This window comes from Sparus aurata, chromosome 24 (genome assembly GCF_900880675.1).
Source record: "Sparus aurata chromosome 24, fSpaAur1.1, whole genome shotgun sequence".
In the NCBI taxonomy this organism is placed as follows: Eukaryota; Metazoa; Chordata; class Actinopteri; order Spariformes; family Sparidae; genus Sparus; species Sparus aurata.
Window position 1 is genome coordinate 14753461 of NC_044210.1, and position 14302 is coordinate 14767762.

Sequence of the window (14302 nt, forward strand, 5' to 3'; positions counted from 1 at the left end):
ACTGTGCTCGGGAGTTTTTACCTTTGTTTGTTGACATATTTGATTTTGAGTTCAAACAATATAAAATATGACTTTAATACTCCAGTAAAGGACATGTTCACCTGATTGATGTACGTACAGTTACATTCCACCACCGTGTTTAAGGTTTTCACACTCACACAGAAAAAGCAGCAGAGTGAGACCTCTTACGTCTCCCTACTCTTTGCGTAGAGATTTCTTCTTCTACTACAGAATACACAGTTGTTGCTGCTCAGCTCTGACACCTACTGGTAGAAGACAGTTGTTGCAGAAATACAGTGAATCCTTTGTTGTATTAGTTTTTAATTTTGAAGTGCTGTCAGGTTTTTAAATAAATTAAATTAAATCTACATGTAAACAAACATCTATAGGCTTTTATGTGAACAATTAGATTAATAAGATACACGAGACGAATGTTATTTATCTCTATTTTGCATTACCATTCCTCTCTTTCTTCTTCTGTGATATACATGATGACCTATATTAAAAAAAATAAGTCTCCTCACTTCCTTGTTACACCACAAGGGGGCAGGGTCTCTTCAGGTTTCAACTTTGAACTGGTTGCAATTTGGTCCCAAGTCAAATTTACATAGTAGGTGTAAAACAAAATGTATTGTTTTTTTTTACTTTATTCCTTGTATGTGTGTCACAAGGATGCATAACGTCACACATCAACCCTGCAGAGTTTGTTGTCACTATTTTATGTTTGAATATGATTTATTTGACATATCTGAGAGCATCTTTAAAACGACTGACCTCGGTGTGTCCACACGTCTTCAATCTTCTTTGTGTCTATTCTTGTGAGTGTTTGTGTCTTATTTATAATTTGTTATGTCATGATGATGCAGTAGCTTTTATTTACGTAATTATTATGCATGATAGAAATGTGTGTCTCCTTCAAAAGCAACTGTTTGTGTAACATTTAAATTTTTTTTCTTAATGAGGAAGAATTAAAAAAGCACATTTGTGGCACTTAAAAATAAACCACCTTTTCCCTCTCTTGTATAATCAATAATCCTCCTCCCATGACAGTTTTGTGTGTCATATGTGTGATTGTCATGTCTTTTATACATGTTTTATTGTCAAAACAGCACAAATTCAGAACAATCTAATTTCAAAGATCTCAAATTAAATTTAAAGGTGCACTTTGTAGCTTTAAACAAGAAATTCAAACTCAGGAATATTTATTTTTTCTATAAGTGAATTAAAAGAAAGATCCCCAGAAAACTATTTGAAGCTAGAAAGGTGGCAGGGTCCGCCACATGTAAACATTATTCCAGACATGAAAAAAAACAAAATAAAGATCTTTTTTTCACTTCCGATGAACAACTTCTTCCCCAAAACTACAGACTGCACCTTTAAATCTGCTTAATTAAGCTATTGAACATGATTTTCATGAGCTTTCTTTCATTCTGTAATTATTATATCTGCATTTCTGTCCACACTAAATTTCATATTCTAAATCAAAAATGCTAAAATTTCGAGTTAACCTCTTCGTACGTGTGCACATACGCGGGCCTACGTGGTCAATGAAGGATCAAGAATCAACTCAGATGGGATGTATGTACGTTGGAAAAGTTTATTCTGACATGAACAGAGTGACAATAAATAAAACTTTTCAGGGAAGCGGGGAGACTTTTTTGGCGGTCTATCCACGACCATTCTCCAGCACCTTTGGCATTGCTGGGCCAGTGATGGCGAGACTGAATGAGGTGGCGGTGGGAAGGGAGGGATCTACCCTCACTTGATGAGCGGTCACCCCTTTTCCCCCGTTCCTCACCCCATGCGGCATGTGGAGACGTGCCCCGGAGGGTAGGGGGGGAGTGGAGGCCGAGTGGTGGTGGGTCTACGGTGTAGAGGTGATGGTGGCGTCCCGAGAGAGGGAGGAGGGCGTTTGCGACGAAATGGAAAGGAAAACAAAATAAAACAACAAGATGGGTTTGCTTCAACATCCCTTGTACATAGTCCTTGTCTTTCCTTGGTTGGTCTTTGACAACAGTGTAGATGTCCTGAACACCGTCGGGCTGTTCTTCAGCACTCCTGCTGCCGGCCTCTTACACAGACATGATGTGCTTGACGAAAGCTGGAAAGAGACGGACCCGTTTGTTAAAATCTTTGAGGTAGAATTAAATTGAAAGAGAGAGAGAGAGAGAGAGGGGAATGCGGTGAAGTTGAAGCTTACCCTCATAGTGCACACTGCCGTTCTCGTCCTCCTGGCCGGCCATGAGGGCATCAATCTCAGGCTCGGTCATCTTCTCTCCTGTGGAGGCGCAAGGATCCGTGTCATGTCTCCATTTCACATACTCCGCATGCTAAGCAAACTATATGTGTCGCGCTTCTATATTTGGCGATAAAAGGCGACTCGAGACTCACCCAGGGTGGACAGCACGATGCGCAGCTCAGCGCCCATGACTGTGCCGTTGCCCTCCTTGTCGAAGACGCGCAGGCCCTCAACGTAGTCGTCGTAGGTGCCCTTCTGCAAGGCGTCGACCTCCTTCAGCATGGGCAGGAAAGCCTCGAAGTTGAGCCTCTTGTTGGCCATGTCTGGTGGGAAGAGGTCACAAACGGTCACATCGCAGTTTGTTTGGCCTGCTTCCTTTTTTAATGTCTCGGGATCAAAAGGGATCCCGAGATCGCGACCTTTACGTTGACGTCTTTAAGCGACGACTTCTTACCGTCGGCGGAGGGGTTGCCCAGAATCTTTGTAACGTCCTTGTTGGTGGGGTTCTGGCCCAGAGCGCGCATGATGTCAGCAACCTGGTTGAAGGCCACCTGGCTGTCACCGACTCTGTCAAAGAGACCGAAAGCCTCCTTGAAGTCTGGTCAGGAAAGGGGAGAGAGACGAGAGAGAACTTTTTGAGTCGCAGAGGACTGACACAACGACATGCTAACATTTCAAGAATCCCTTCCGATCTATCCTTTGTATTAGAGTCTATGTGTTGCAGGAGATGTCGCATACTTTCGTCATTGCGACCTGCTAACAGGGAGCGACAGCTGTACCCGGGCAGGGTAGGAAGGCCCCCCCCCCCAGAACAAAGGTTAGCTATTTCTACCAATCCTACCAATGGGCCGGCTCAAAGTGACCTTTTCTGAAAGATTAATGTTCTTGCGTGGCTTCTGAACAGCAGCAGCAGGAACAGCTGTAGCAACTCCCCCCCCTCCTCCACCACCCACCCTCCACCCTCCAACCCCTCTCCATTCCTGCCTCCACTTGCGTTTGGGAGGAATTTAGGGGCAAGCAAACCGATACACCCCGACACAGCACCCCCCAAGGCCTTATAGAGGCATGGATCATGTCGAGTTAAACACGAGAATGCTGACTGCGACGTAATCAACACCTTTTAGCGTACACTATACGCTACGTGAGGTTCACGTGAACCAGAATGTGCCCAAAACAGCATTTTCTACTTCTTCTTCTTATTTCTTTTTTTTTTGGGGGGGGGTGCCAAACTGAAGGTGAACCCGGCATCTCGACACGTAACGCAAGAATGGAAAAAGAAAGTGGCGTAACCCCCGATTTGGAAGCGCCGCAACAAACGCCTGCCACTAAAACATGGGGTAAATGTTTTGTAGAGGACGCGTCTTTCAGCGCCGGACAAAAGGTTGGGGGACTGGTGCTGGTTTGGACGCCTTGTGTAAGGGGATGCCTGCGTCTTAAACCTTGGCCTGGTGATTAACACCTCTGCCGTGCAAAGGCCCGCTGAGGCTCGCAAGACAAGGCTGGCCCCCCGGCTTAGAATAGACATATCTCAAATCCTCCTCGACAACTGGACAAATCCATGGAATGGCATGTCCTAACGGTCGTCTTCTGTCTGGATGTTTCCTCATCCCGACTTCCACCTTTTTAACGGTTACTTTGGACTATCGGATCGGGCCTGCAGCTGCTCTAAGATGTTTGTTTAGTGGGACAACTGCAGAGAAAAAGAGTGTGGGCTCGAGGAGGGCGTAACCTCTCCCGCGGGATTTTATTTGTAAAGAGAGAGGATGTGTTGCCGTTACTTTTACTTACCCTCAATCTGGTCGGCACTGAACTCGGCCTGTTCGGTCTGTAAGGAAACGGGACATTGACGAACACACGGAAACACAGAGAAATGGAAACAGATGATTTATGAGTACAGAAATGAATTTTATGTACGATTTTTTGAAGAGTTATTGCTGTAAACTGACAAAAAAATGCACTAAACACACATGCTGGATGGTGAAATTATACGTTTTTTTTTTATATTAGCCTAGAAAAACGTGCTGTATTTCCTGGGCCATCAGACTTTTTACATAGCAGTAGCAAAAGTCTTGTTTCTCTTCCGATAATTTTGCCAATAAAATCCCAATTTTGGGCTTATTCTCAAGAGCTGGTATCCAAACCCACGCCATGTCCCTGGCAAAGAGGGGGGAAAAAAGTAACTCCATCGGCCCACCCAAAAGGTCCAAAAACAGAATTTGAGTACACACCATGTTGGAGAGTTGGAGCTGGAGGAAAGAAAGGAGAAGAGATGCTGGAGTCCCAAGACAGAGTGGTCCTGGGCCATGGTCAAAGCCCCCTCTTATTTATCCCGGGCCTGTGATGTCACGTATGCTAATGGGGCGGATCAGATGACACGCTGGAACATCTTTAACTTTCTTAGGGCACACGGAGAGGAGCGCAGAGGGAGTGGGCCTTTAGAAGGGGACAGGGGTATTTTTAGAAGAAGAAATAAGTGTACGATACTTCTTGTGTTGTGTTCGTCCCAAGAAGCTTTTGAATTCACCCCGACGAGGAGTAAAAGCTGTCTTTGACTCGGTGTTGGAAGTTTTGATGGTTTGCAGGAGATGCACGGTTGAGCCGTGGATGAAAATTCAGAAAAAAACTCGGCTACCTAGTGGCCCACTTCAGGAGGGCTGCGAGCCCAGAGAGATCACTTACAAGGTGGTATTTTTAAACATGAGCCTTCTCCTCCTCCTCTTATGGTGAAATAACAGCGGGGCGAAAAAAAAAGTGTCTGAAAAGCTGATTCCATTCAGAAGTATTGCACGAGCCGGTCGTGAGATTTTGTGGTCGTTTTGCGTCCGTGACGCGTCTTTTCTTTCAGACGCGTGGAAAGAAAATGTGCAGAATATAAATATGTGTGTTTGTTTCTGTTCAGATCTTCGTTCTGGAGATTTGTGCAGATTAGAAAAGTATTTAATTTGGCTGCTTCAATCGGATGTTCAAGAGTAACATTCGGAGATATGTAGTATAAATTTGACCCTGCGCAACATTTCTTTGTCTAACAAATGTTTACTTAATGATGAACGTAACGTAACGTAACGTTCTGTAATACTGCTGATCAACGGGACAGAACTCTAGCTGTGCTGGTTTTGACCTCCGTGCTGCTGGGTTGCGTGTTTGACCCAACCTAGGGAGCGAAAATAACTCTCGCTACCGACTTTAAAGTGTTTCCTCTGCACTTCAGCTGCACCAACATCAACGTAACTTTTTAAATTTGACTCCCATCTGCAGTTTGAAGGTTTCCACATGGGAGGTTTGTTCACGTATCAATCATTGGTTGATTTATGTCACATTTTATCGATCGTTTTTGTGGTTGTTGACATTGTTTTCTGATTTACAGAGTGATAAAAAAAAGAGAACTACAAAATATATCGTATGTGTCGACAAACTAAACAACCCTAATTTCTCTTCTGGAAACATTTCTGAGTGCATTTTTAATTAGATTGAGGATTTAAATGAAACTCAGTGCAGCTGAATGAAAAGACGATCCCATTGGAGTGAAATTGAGGTTACAAATTGATCAGAAAAGGTTCGATCAGGCAGAAGTAAAGACTTAATTACATCATGTTTGGAGGTTAAATGACCGGAGCTGCTTCATCAGAGCTCTCCATGGTGCTGACGGCAACATCAAACTTCAAATCTATTATTAATGCAGCGGAGGTATAAAACACAACTGTAGGACTTTAAATAAAACACACATGTATTATATTAAATCAAGGTCATTTCACTAGATTTACCTTCAGACTTTTTGTAGTAAACTTCTTTAGTTTCTGTCTTTAATGGGCCAAAAATTAGAGCTGCAATTATTAGTTGATTAATTAATTAAAATTAGTAATTGTTTCAACCATTTTGTGGTTCCAGCTTCTTAAATGTGACAATATGCTTCTTTTCTTTACCAGTTATGTTGTTACATGAAGAGTCTTTGTGTTTTCTGAGTGGATGTTGGACAAAAGAAGCAATTTAAAGACGTCACTTTGGGGTTTGGGACACAGTTTTAAGCATTTTTTGGCAATTTTTTAAAGATTTTATAGGCCAGACAAACAGTCGTAAAAAAAAATAGTCAGTTCAATCTAGACTGAAAATGATCCTTAGGTGCAGCTGTAATTTAACACCTTTGGCAGCTTGAAAGTCTTCAATCATCACGTCAGATGTGCAAATACTTGTGTTCTTTTTGTAAATAATGTGTTTTGGAGTAAATGTTTGAGTTTTGTTCAAAGGACAGACACAGATTAAAGATCACAGCTCGACTCTTTGACAAAAAGACATTTCAAGACCGAGAAACTTGACGTCACAAACTCAAATTCAACAACATTTAATGGCCTTTTATTTGTCAAACTTAAGACATCTTAAGGACCTGCAGACGACTTGTAATTGCTGTTGTAAGCCCGCTGCCAGACTTTTAAGTTGTCATCAGCTCTGTAAGACACAGCGGCGATGTCCCACTGCGACGGGGAGCGAAGGGAAAGATCTGCTGGAGGACATTTGTGAGAACCACAGTGAAAGACATGCCCGGCCGACCACACCCCCGCGCAGATGAGCTCTATTTTTACTCCCGTTCCTGCCCGAGGTGTTCGGTTTCTCCTACGCTAGCCGGGACGCCTCCGCGGAGAGAAAATGGACGCCTGCTCCGTGCTTCTCGAGACCCTCTGGTACGATAGCCGCCTCCCCAACTATCCCCACCTCCTCTGCCAACCTTGCTCTTTAGCCCCTCCGAGACCCCCAGCTGGCGCCTGGTCATAAAGAAGCATCGAGGGGGGCTTAAAAAAGAGCGGTGGCATTGTGTCGCCGCTTGGTTTTTTGGGGGGGTTGTTACATGAGCCTTATTTGGAATAGAGAGCAGAGCGATTGAGCCAAGTGGCCCACGGAGGACGGGACTGTACAGGGGGCGGGGTTCGACACTACTGTTGCCAGATATGTGCCTGAAAACCCTCCTTCTGACTACAGAACTTCTGGTGTTTATAACTTATTTTAAATGACACATTTCCGCGCTATTCCCAACATGATGAAGTCAGAATATTTACATTTTCAGACGGGCTCTTGTGCCGCGTTCGTGTTCTCGAATCGATATGGAAAATTCACCCAGATTAGCATAAAATCTGACTGTAAAATAAGCTATTCATGAGGCGACGACGCCTGAAGGTGAGTCTCTTCTCGGTGCTAGATTTTGCCAAGTGGAGGTCAATCGTCTGATATTCGTTTACGCGACTCTCTGCTCCCCCCTGGTGGCCGTTTTGCGCCGCTGCAGAATCACACCGAGACAAAAAGCGGGAGGTAAAATTCACAACAGAGCGGCGGCAGCTGTAAAAAGACACATGATTTATTGCTCAGACAGTGCAAAGGACAGGCAACAGTTTACACTCTGGGGTTAATCCCTTAACACATGACACAGCCTTTACTCTTTTATATTTAGTACATTGGAACGAGCTTTGCTGTTGACAAGAGCAAACTAAAGCATCCATGTCCTTTTTTTTTCTTTTTTTTTTTAACAAACCTAAGTTTATAAAGTATATAGGTACTAAACAAAAAACACAATTTTAATTTCCCCACAATTAAAAAATTGAAAACTACTTTCCTCACAGTTTTGCCTCAACCCTTCAAACAACAAAATCTGAGCAGGAATTAATAAAGCAAAAGGGTTACATTTATACACAAAACAAAACAAAAAACAAAACAAAAAAAAAACTAGAGAAGCTCTCTCTGTCGACGCATCTTCAAGATAATTATGCATTTGAGCTGCGAGTGTTGGAATTATCCTGTTAATAATACGTCCCAGGAGAGAAAGAGCAGGAACAACATGGCACGACATGAAGTGTTTTCATGCAGAGAGCAAGAAGTGTGCGTCTTCTTCCGGGTTGTGTTTCCCCCTTGCGCAGTGTGGGTGGGGAGGGGCTACCTGTGGGGGAGACGTTTACACCTCGAAGCCCGGGAACCTCGCTCTCATCGGGTCCAGGAGGTCGGCCAAGAAGTAGATGGTGCCGGCCATGCCTGGAGACGGGAAGAGGAGAACGCAACAGAAACACAAAAACGCTTTAAATACGACATGTTGGATAGTTTTCAGTTCAGTTAACGGTATTTTTACTGCTGTAGATCTTCATCATTACAACTCATTTAACTTGCTGAAATTGAAATTGCTCAAACAGGAAGTGAGTGAATGTGACTTTCAAAATAAACTGAGCTCCGGTGGTGTTTATTTTGTCTGTAGCCAGCTGTGAGATGTGTCGTTGATTTACTCGTCACGTTAGTCAGTCAGGTCGGAGTGTTTTTATATTCTTAATGTCTAAACCAGGATGCTCTACTGTATAATCTAGTTAATATATAAACACACGTAGGCACTGCTTTATAATGATTTGATGTAGCGCGACAATAATTCATGGAGAAGTTGTCCACTATTTTGTAAAGTGCCAACTACCTTCATGATCAAATCATCAGTTTTAGTGATTTTTTTAAGAAAGAAAAAAGTCAGAATTCTCAGATTTCAGCTTCTTAAATGTGAATATTTTCTAGTTTCTGGACAGTGCGACTAAATTATAGAACAAGGAGCACCTGGTTGGTTTACTAATATATCCTACTTCACTTTGTTTTTCCTTTAAAATAATTCAGAATATTGTTATTTCTTTAAATCGTCTGTTTATTACCGAGTGGTTACAGTTCGCCTCTTTATTCTTATACAAGCGGTGCTCCTTCATTTTGTGCCTGTGATCCTAAAATCTATTATAAAGACCAAAAGATCTTTACAGGGAAAATACTTGTTAGCTGCATTTTGCTTTTTTATAGCTTGTATATCTTTGTCACATTCGGTGCACCACAATGGTGACTGTAAAAAGTGTCAAATATGACGACGACGGAGGAAAAACTGTTCTGTTTAGCAAAACTACGAACGTAACTGAACATGATAATCAAACTGGTGCTCATCGCGGTTGTTCTGGTTCGATTACAGTGAGTCGGCTCTCTTTGTGGAGGATATTCTGGAACAAGACCAAGCATTTTAATAACAGGATCATTTGTTGCGTCATCACAGATTACCTTCAAACAGGGAGAAGGGAGTGTCTGGCGTTCGGCATCCGTGTCTGCCGTAGTTCATGCACCAGTCTGCAAACTGTGGGGACGGACAGAGACAGAGAGACAGAGACAGAGAGAGAGAGACAGACAGAGTGTCACAACAGCACTGTGGACCGGAGCTGAGCCGTCCCGGGAGAACAGCGAGCAATGTCAACAACTGCTAAAAATTGTGCTCCGCTCAGTGAAATCCCAGCATCTGTCGAGGTATCAGATTATGACCACAATGTCACTCTGTTGCGGTGGGAGCGTGTAGCAGAGCTGCGAAAAGACATCTGAAGGGCCTATTTCTGTCCGCTATGAATAGATTCTTATTAATGACAGCACACGTGGGAGCAGAGCCACCTGGACTGGATCCAGCAGAGAGAGAGAGCTCTGCTTTGACGGGGACTCGCACCGACAGCTCCCAACCTATTGTCAATAAACATAAAAGCCCCCGACTCTCGCATGCCTCCAGTTCCTGGCATCATTTTCTATTTTAATGCAGGCGAGCGGCCAACTGTGCTAAGAACCGACTTTAATGTGACTTTCACGATCAAAGTCAAACGTATAGCCTCGAACAACATCTACCGAGCTGTTATACTCCTAGAAACAGTCGTGAAACATCCGGCAGGTCCATGTGAGGTATTCTAATTTTGATTAAAGGGAGAGTTCACTCATTTCGATCTCCTTTGCTGCAAGTCCTGCACGTCTAAACTCACCTAGCTACGGCTAAAAACCCCAAAATGATTCTTAAATTAATATTTTTAAATTTGTTGGGCAGAGAAGTTTTCTCTTGTCTGTTTGTTTCAGGAAACAAAATGAACCATCACGGGTAAATAAGGTGTTAAGAAAACTCTTCTTCCGCCCACCCACATTAAAAAAATAATAATAATCCCTTGCCGTCAAACTGCTTAGGCAATAACGGCCGCTAATTAAGATGGATGCACCGCAGGAGTGCCACAATGAATATGTGCGCCTGTTTGATCACTGCATCTCGCACTGATTTTCATTACGGAGTCTCTTTCGTGTGCTCTCACCACGCAGGCTCTGTAAAGGTGCTTGGGGTCCCGAGTGTGCCGGTACAGGGCCAGGAAGGTGTAGGCGTTCCCCGCCGCGCCGTGACACAGGCCGTAGCCCTTCTTCAGCAGGCCGTAGTGCCACACCACCTCTCCACACTGCAGGGCTGCGTCCAGGTAGTGAGGCACTCCGAAGGCCTGGAGACAGACGAGCAGGATGAGCACCGTTGTTGTCAGGAAAAACTAAATCATTTGCAACATTTTAAATCAGCTGAGGTGAAAAACAAAAAGCGGCTCAACTCCACCACAAGATGGCACTGTGACTGTGTAAATATCTTTTTTTTTTTTTTAATTCTCTAAAATCCTGGGCTCCATGAATGACCTTCTGTGACAGATATAAGTCGAGGTGTTTACCCTGTACGCCTGCAGGAGCATGTAGACCACCCCGGGTGATCCGTGGCACCAGTGCACCAGCAGGTCCCGGTCGTCCCCGATGCAGGGAGGGTAGTTTCCGGAGGGGAACCTGAGGCGGCAGACGTGGTCGACGCTGGGCTTCACCAGCCGGTGCACGTACTCCTCCGAGCTGACGAAGCCGGGCTGAGGACGGAGAGGTGACAGGTGAAAGGTCATTGATTATTCCTTTCTTAAACTCTACTCCCTTTTCTTTGTCCCCCTTTTTTTCATCTTCTCTTCCATTTTGTATTCTTAAAACCTCTCCCCCCTCATCGGACCTCCACGATCCCACACAGGATGTTCAGTTTACAGTCCCGGAGGAGGAAAGAAACCAGAATATTAACACATTTAAGGAGCTTGCATGAGAGATTTTTGTCATATTCTCCTTTAAAAACAACGACTCACACTGATTAATCATTTTTCAAGGTTGAAAATGTTTGTTGTTTGCAGCCAGGCGGCTCTATCATGCAGGTTTCTGCGTACATGGATGTGTTTGAACTGATATTTGGCATAAAACGCTATTTCTGTTATAATGTGTCACATATTGAGCCAAATAAAGCTCCTTACAGGATTCATCTGGTCATGCGGGAATAATAATAATGAAAAAGGAACACTGTCCTATAAATTGGCCCCAAAAGTCTCCTAATATGTCTCATCTTACACTCTCAACTAAACGCTGCTTGTAATCCGAGCTTGTTTTACCTGCATGAGATAATAGTAGATGCCGGCCAGGCCGTGGGCGGCGCCGACGTACTGCTCCTGGTACCACTCATACATCAGGGGGCTCTGGTTCTGCACCCTGAACTTCCTGCTGAGGTGCTCGCCCGACACCAGCACCGACTCGCTGATCTAAGGAAGGAAACAACACATCCCGGCTCACAAACACACCTAATCTGCAAGAGTTAAAAGAAATCAATGGAGATGAATTAGAGCAATTTGGACATCGATACGTGCAAGAGTGTGCAAATTAGCAGCTGGCAGCAAATAGAGATGGTCAGCGGTAGTCACCTAGAGGTTAGGGGAGCATTCTCCCATATCTGTCTTCTCTTTAATGCAATCAGACTCATTCCTCTTTGCCTACGGTTGCTGTAGTTGTACGTAACTTTCAGGAAGTAAGACAAGGATTATAAAAAGAACAATCCTTCCGTACGCCCTCAGATCACAGCAAAGTGTTTTTGCGAGACCATCCCGCGTGTCGTACTCACCTGCTGGATGTACTGCAGGGGGATGCGGTCCTGCCCGAGCTGCTGGTTGATGAAGACGAGGGAGTAGAGGTATCCCATCCTCCCGTAGAGCAGCTCGTCGGGCAGCCCGCCGGATCCTTTCACTACAGTCTGGTGGAACTGCAGCAGTCTGGGAGGAAAAACAAAAGAGTCGGCCGTGAAATTACAGACTAATGACACTTTCACCTTCATAATCATCTTCTGAGTTTGTATCTGTGCATTCTAGACTGGCCTGTTGATGCACTCGTCGGTCTCTTGCACCCTCTGCAGGCGGTGGTAGACCACAGCAGCCACAGCCAGCGGTCCAGTGTCCCCGCACAGGAAGGTGATGTCATGACGCCGGGTCAGGCACCTCAGGCTGTGCTCGACGTATTCTAGAGCTTTATGGAGGCAGGAGGGGTTGTTGAAGACGTTGTGGAGGTGCAGGTAGAGCAGAGCGATACCTGTGGACGGAAAAAGAGATGTTTTTGTATATTTTAGGGGACTGACTGGTGCTGTTGGACTGAATGATGACTCCAAATTTGTTTCTGAACATCTGTCAAACAAAACCAGATGTGTTAGTAGCCAGTTTGGCCGCGGGGAAACCTTGACGGGCAGTCCCCAAAGTTCTTTACTACATTTTGACATTTTAAATACCTAACGACTATTTTCGGGAGGTTAATCAAGGACACAACCTTACGCGAGACAGAAGAGCGTCTCAAATGCCGACATGAATCAATTTTTCAAACGATGAGCATGACCCTGAATCCGTTCGTGGATTTATCATCATTTTGACGGACATTTTGCGATTACGACACAATTCACGACTATTACGGATGATTCTATTTCAGATCACGGCTTTCACTGCCATTGAAAAACTACTAAAACCGGGCGATGTGGCATTCCTCCCACTCTCCGCCAAACGAACATGCGTTTTTAAATCCGGCAAAGAAGCTTTGTAGGCCGCGCAACAAAAATGTCATTGCGACCCTGTTTTTTTGGACACATTTGACCTTCTATGGTTCTTGGGATTTGGATAACGCACTGAGTCATGTTGCGATTTGGATAAAAAAAAAAACGCCAGGAACATCTATATATAGGCCATAAATAGGGGCGTTGGTGGTGATTCATGTGCACACATGAATAGGTCCTTTTTCTGACCACACCACATCACATCTCCTCCCTTAAAACCAGGTGGTGTAACAGTGTCATCACCTGCCCAGCCGGTGTAGCTGGTGCAATCTTTCGGGTCTGCAGACTTCAGCCCGTTCTCCATGACAGCCAACAGCTCGTTGATCTTCCCACTGAGCCGCTGGGCGAACTCTGATGTGATCTAGAGACATAACAGGGAAAAAAAAGAAAGAAAAACGAGGATTCATTGAAACTCAACGGGCCTGGGCCACACACACACGAATAACCCCAACCGCTTCACACACGGGCCCGTACCTTTCCATGATTGTCAAACAGAGCCTGCGTGCACTGAGGGCTCCCATCATAGTCGCCGTACGGATTCCTCAGAGCTCTGGTGTCCATTTTTCACAGCTTCACTGCAGCAATGCGATTAAATATCTGCGTCACAGATGGAAAACATGAGACACGGGACAAAGACAGGGCGAGGATGCCAAACACGGAGAGCTATCGATCATATATCGGAATATAAAGCGATTTGAAAAAACGATAAGCCTTTTCTGCGGGTCTGCACACCCCCTCACTCGGACTAATAGCGGTTTTAGCTTTAGCTCGCCCTCTCGCTAGCTTACCTGCGACGCTAAAGCTAACGGCTAACATTTGTTTGTACAGTTAGCGCCGCGAAATCGGAGGCATGTCGAAAATGCTCAATATATGTTCATAACATAACATACATCTTCCGCTAAATGTCAAGAATGAGGATATAAATGTAAAATTCAAACGCGGACCGATGGCTGTGTGAACGTTAGTACCTCAGAGGGATGCACTGTTGTCTCGTCTTCTTCGGGGATGTATTTCTGGGTAGTGTAGCGTCACTGCGCGCGCTGCTGCCACCCTCCGTTAAACAGCGGTACTGCAGCCTGCAAACAAACTGGAGGAAGTGTTGTGGAAATGGTGGAAAATAAGGTTTAAAATAGGATTAAAAAAGGGCACAAAGGGAAAACAAATAATGCAAAATATATAATACATAACCAGTAATCACTAGGAGAGAAATAAGGGCATTTTAAATGCTTAAAAATGTGTCATCTTGAGGAAATGCACGTGCTTATATGCATAAAAACTACATTTTCAGAGGCAAGGGTCTCTTCTGATGGAATGTAACTCAATACATTACATTGTATTTGTCTGCTACTTGAGTATTC

At 44.4% G+C, this 14302-nt stretch overlaps 2 protein-coding genes across 3 annotated transcripts; both read right to left on the reverse strand.

The window, feature by feature from the left end:
* Positions 1 to 1574: 1574 nt before the first annotated feature.
* mylz3 (myosin, light polypeptide 3, skeletal muscle) lies at positions 1575 to 4603 on the reverse strand. Its single transcript, XM_030410092.1, has 6 exons — positions 4468 to 4603; positions 4028 to 4064; positions 2694 to 2837; positions 2392 to 2562; positions 2201 to 2278; positions 1575 to 2101 (listed from the first exon to the last, which is right to left on the reverse strand). The coding sequence occupies exons 1-6, from the start codon at positions 4468 to 4470 to the stop codon at positions 2073 to 2075; spliced, it is 462 nt and encodes a 153-aa protein (XP_030265952.1). The 5' UTR covers positions 4471 to 4603; the 3' UTR covers positions 1575 to 2072.
* A 1967-nt stretch (positions 4604 to 6570) lies between these two features.
* lancl1 (LanC antibiotic synthetase component C-like 1 (bacterial)) lies at positions 6571 to 14031 on the reverse strand. 2 transcript variants are annotated; one of them, XM_030410066.1, is made up of 10 exons: positions 13913 to 14031; positions 13419 to 13541; positions 13188 to 13305; positions 12226 to 12436; positions 11976 to 12123; positions 11473 to 11619; positions 10732 to 10914; positions 10339 to 10515; positions 9287 to 9359; positions 6571 to 8248 (listed from the first exon to the last, which is right to left on the reverse strand). In XM_030410066.1, exons 2-10 carry the CDS (start codon positions 13503 to 13505, stop codon positions 8172 to 8174), a joined length of 1221 nt encoding a protein of 406 aa, XP_030265926.1. In that variant the 5' UTR covers positions 13506 to 13541; positions 13913 to 14031; the 3' UTR covers positions 6571 to 8171. The 2 variants fall into 2 exon arrangements, with proteins under 2 accessions (XP_030265926.1, XP_030265927.1); XM_030410067.1 differs by having other exon boundaries at positions 13889 to 13927.
* Between the last annotated feature and the right edge of the window lie 271 nt (positions 14032 to 14302).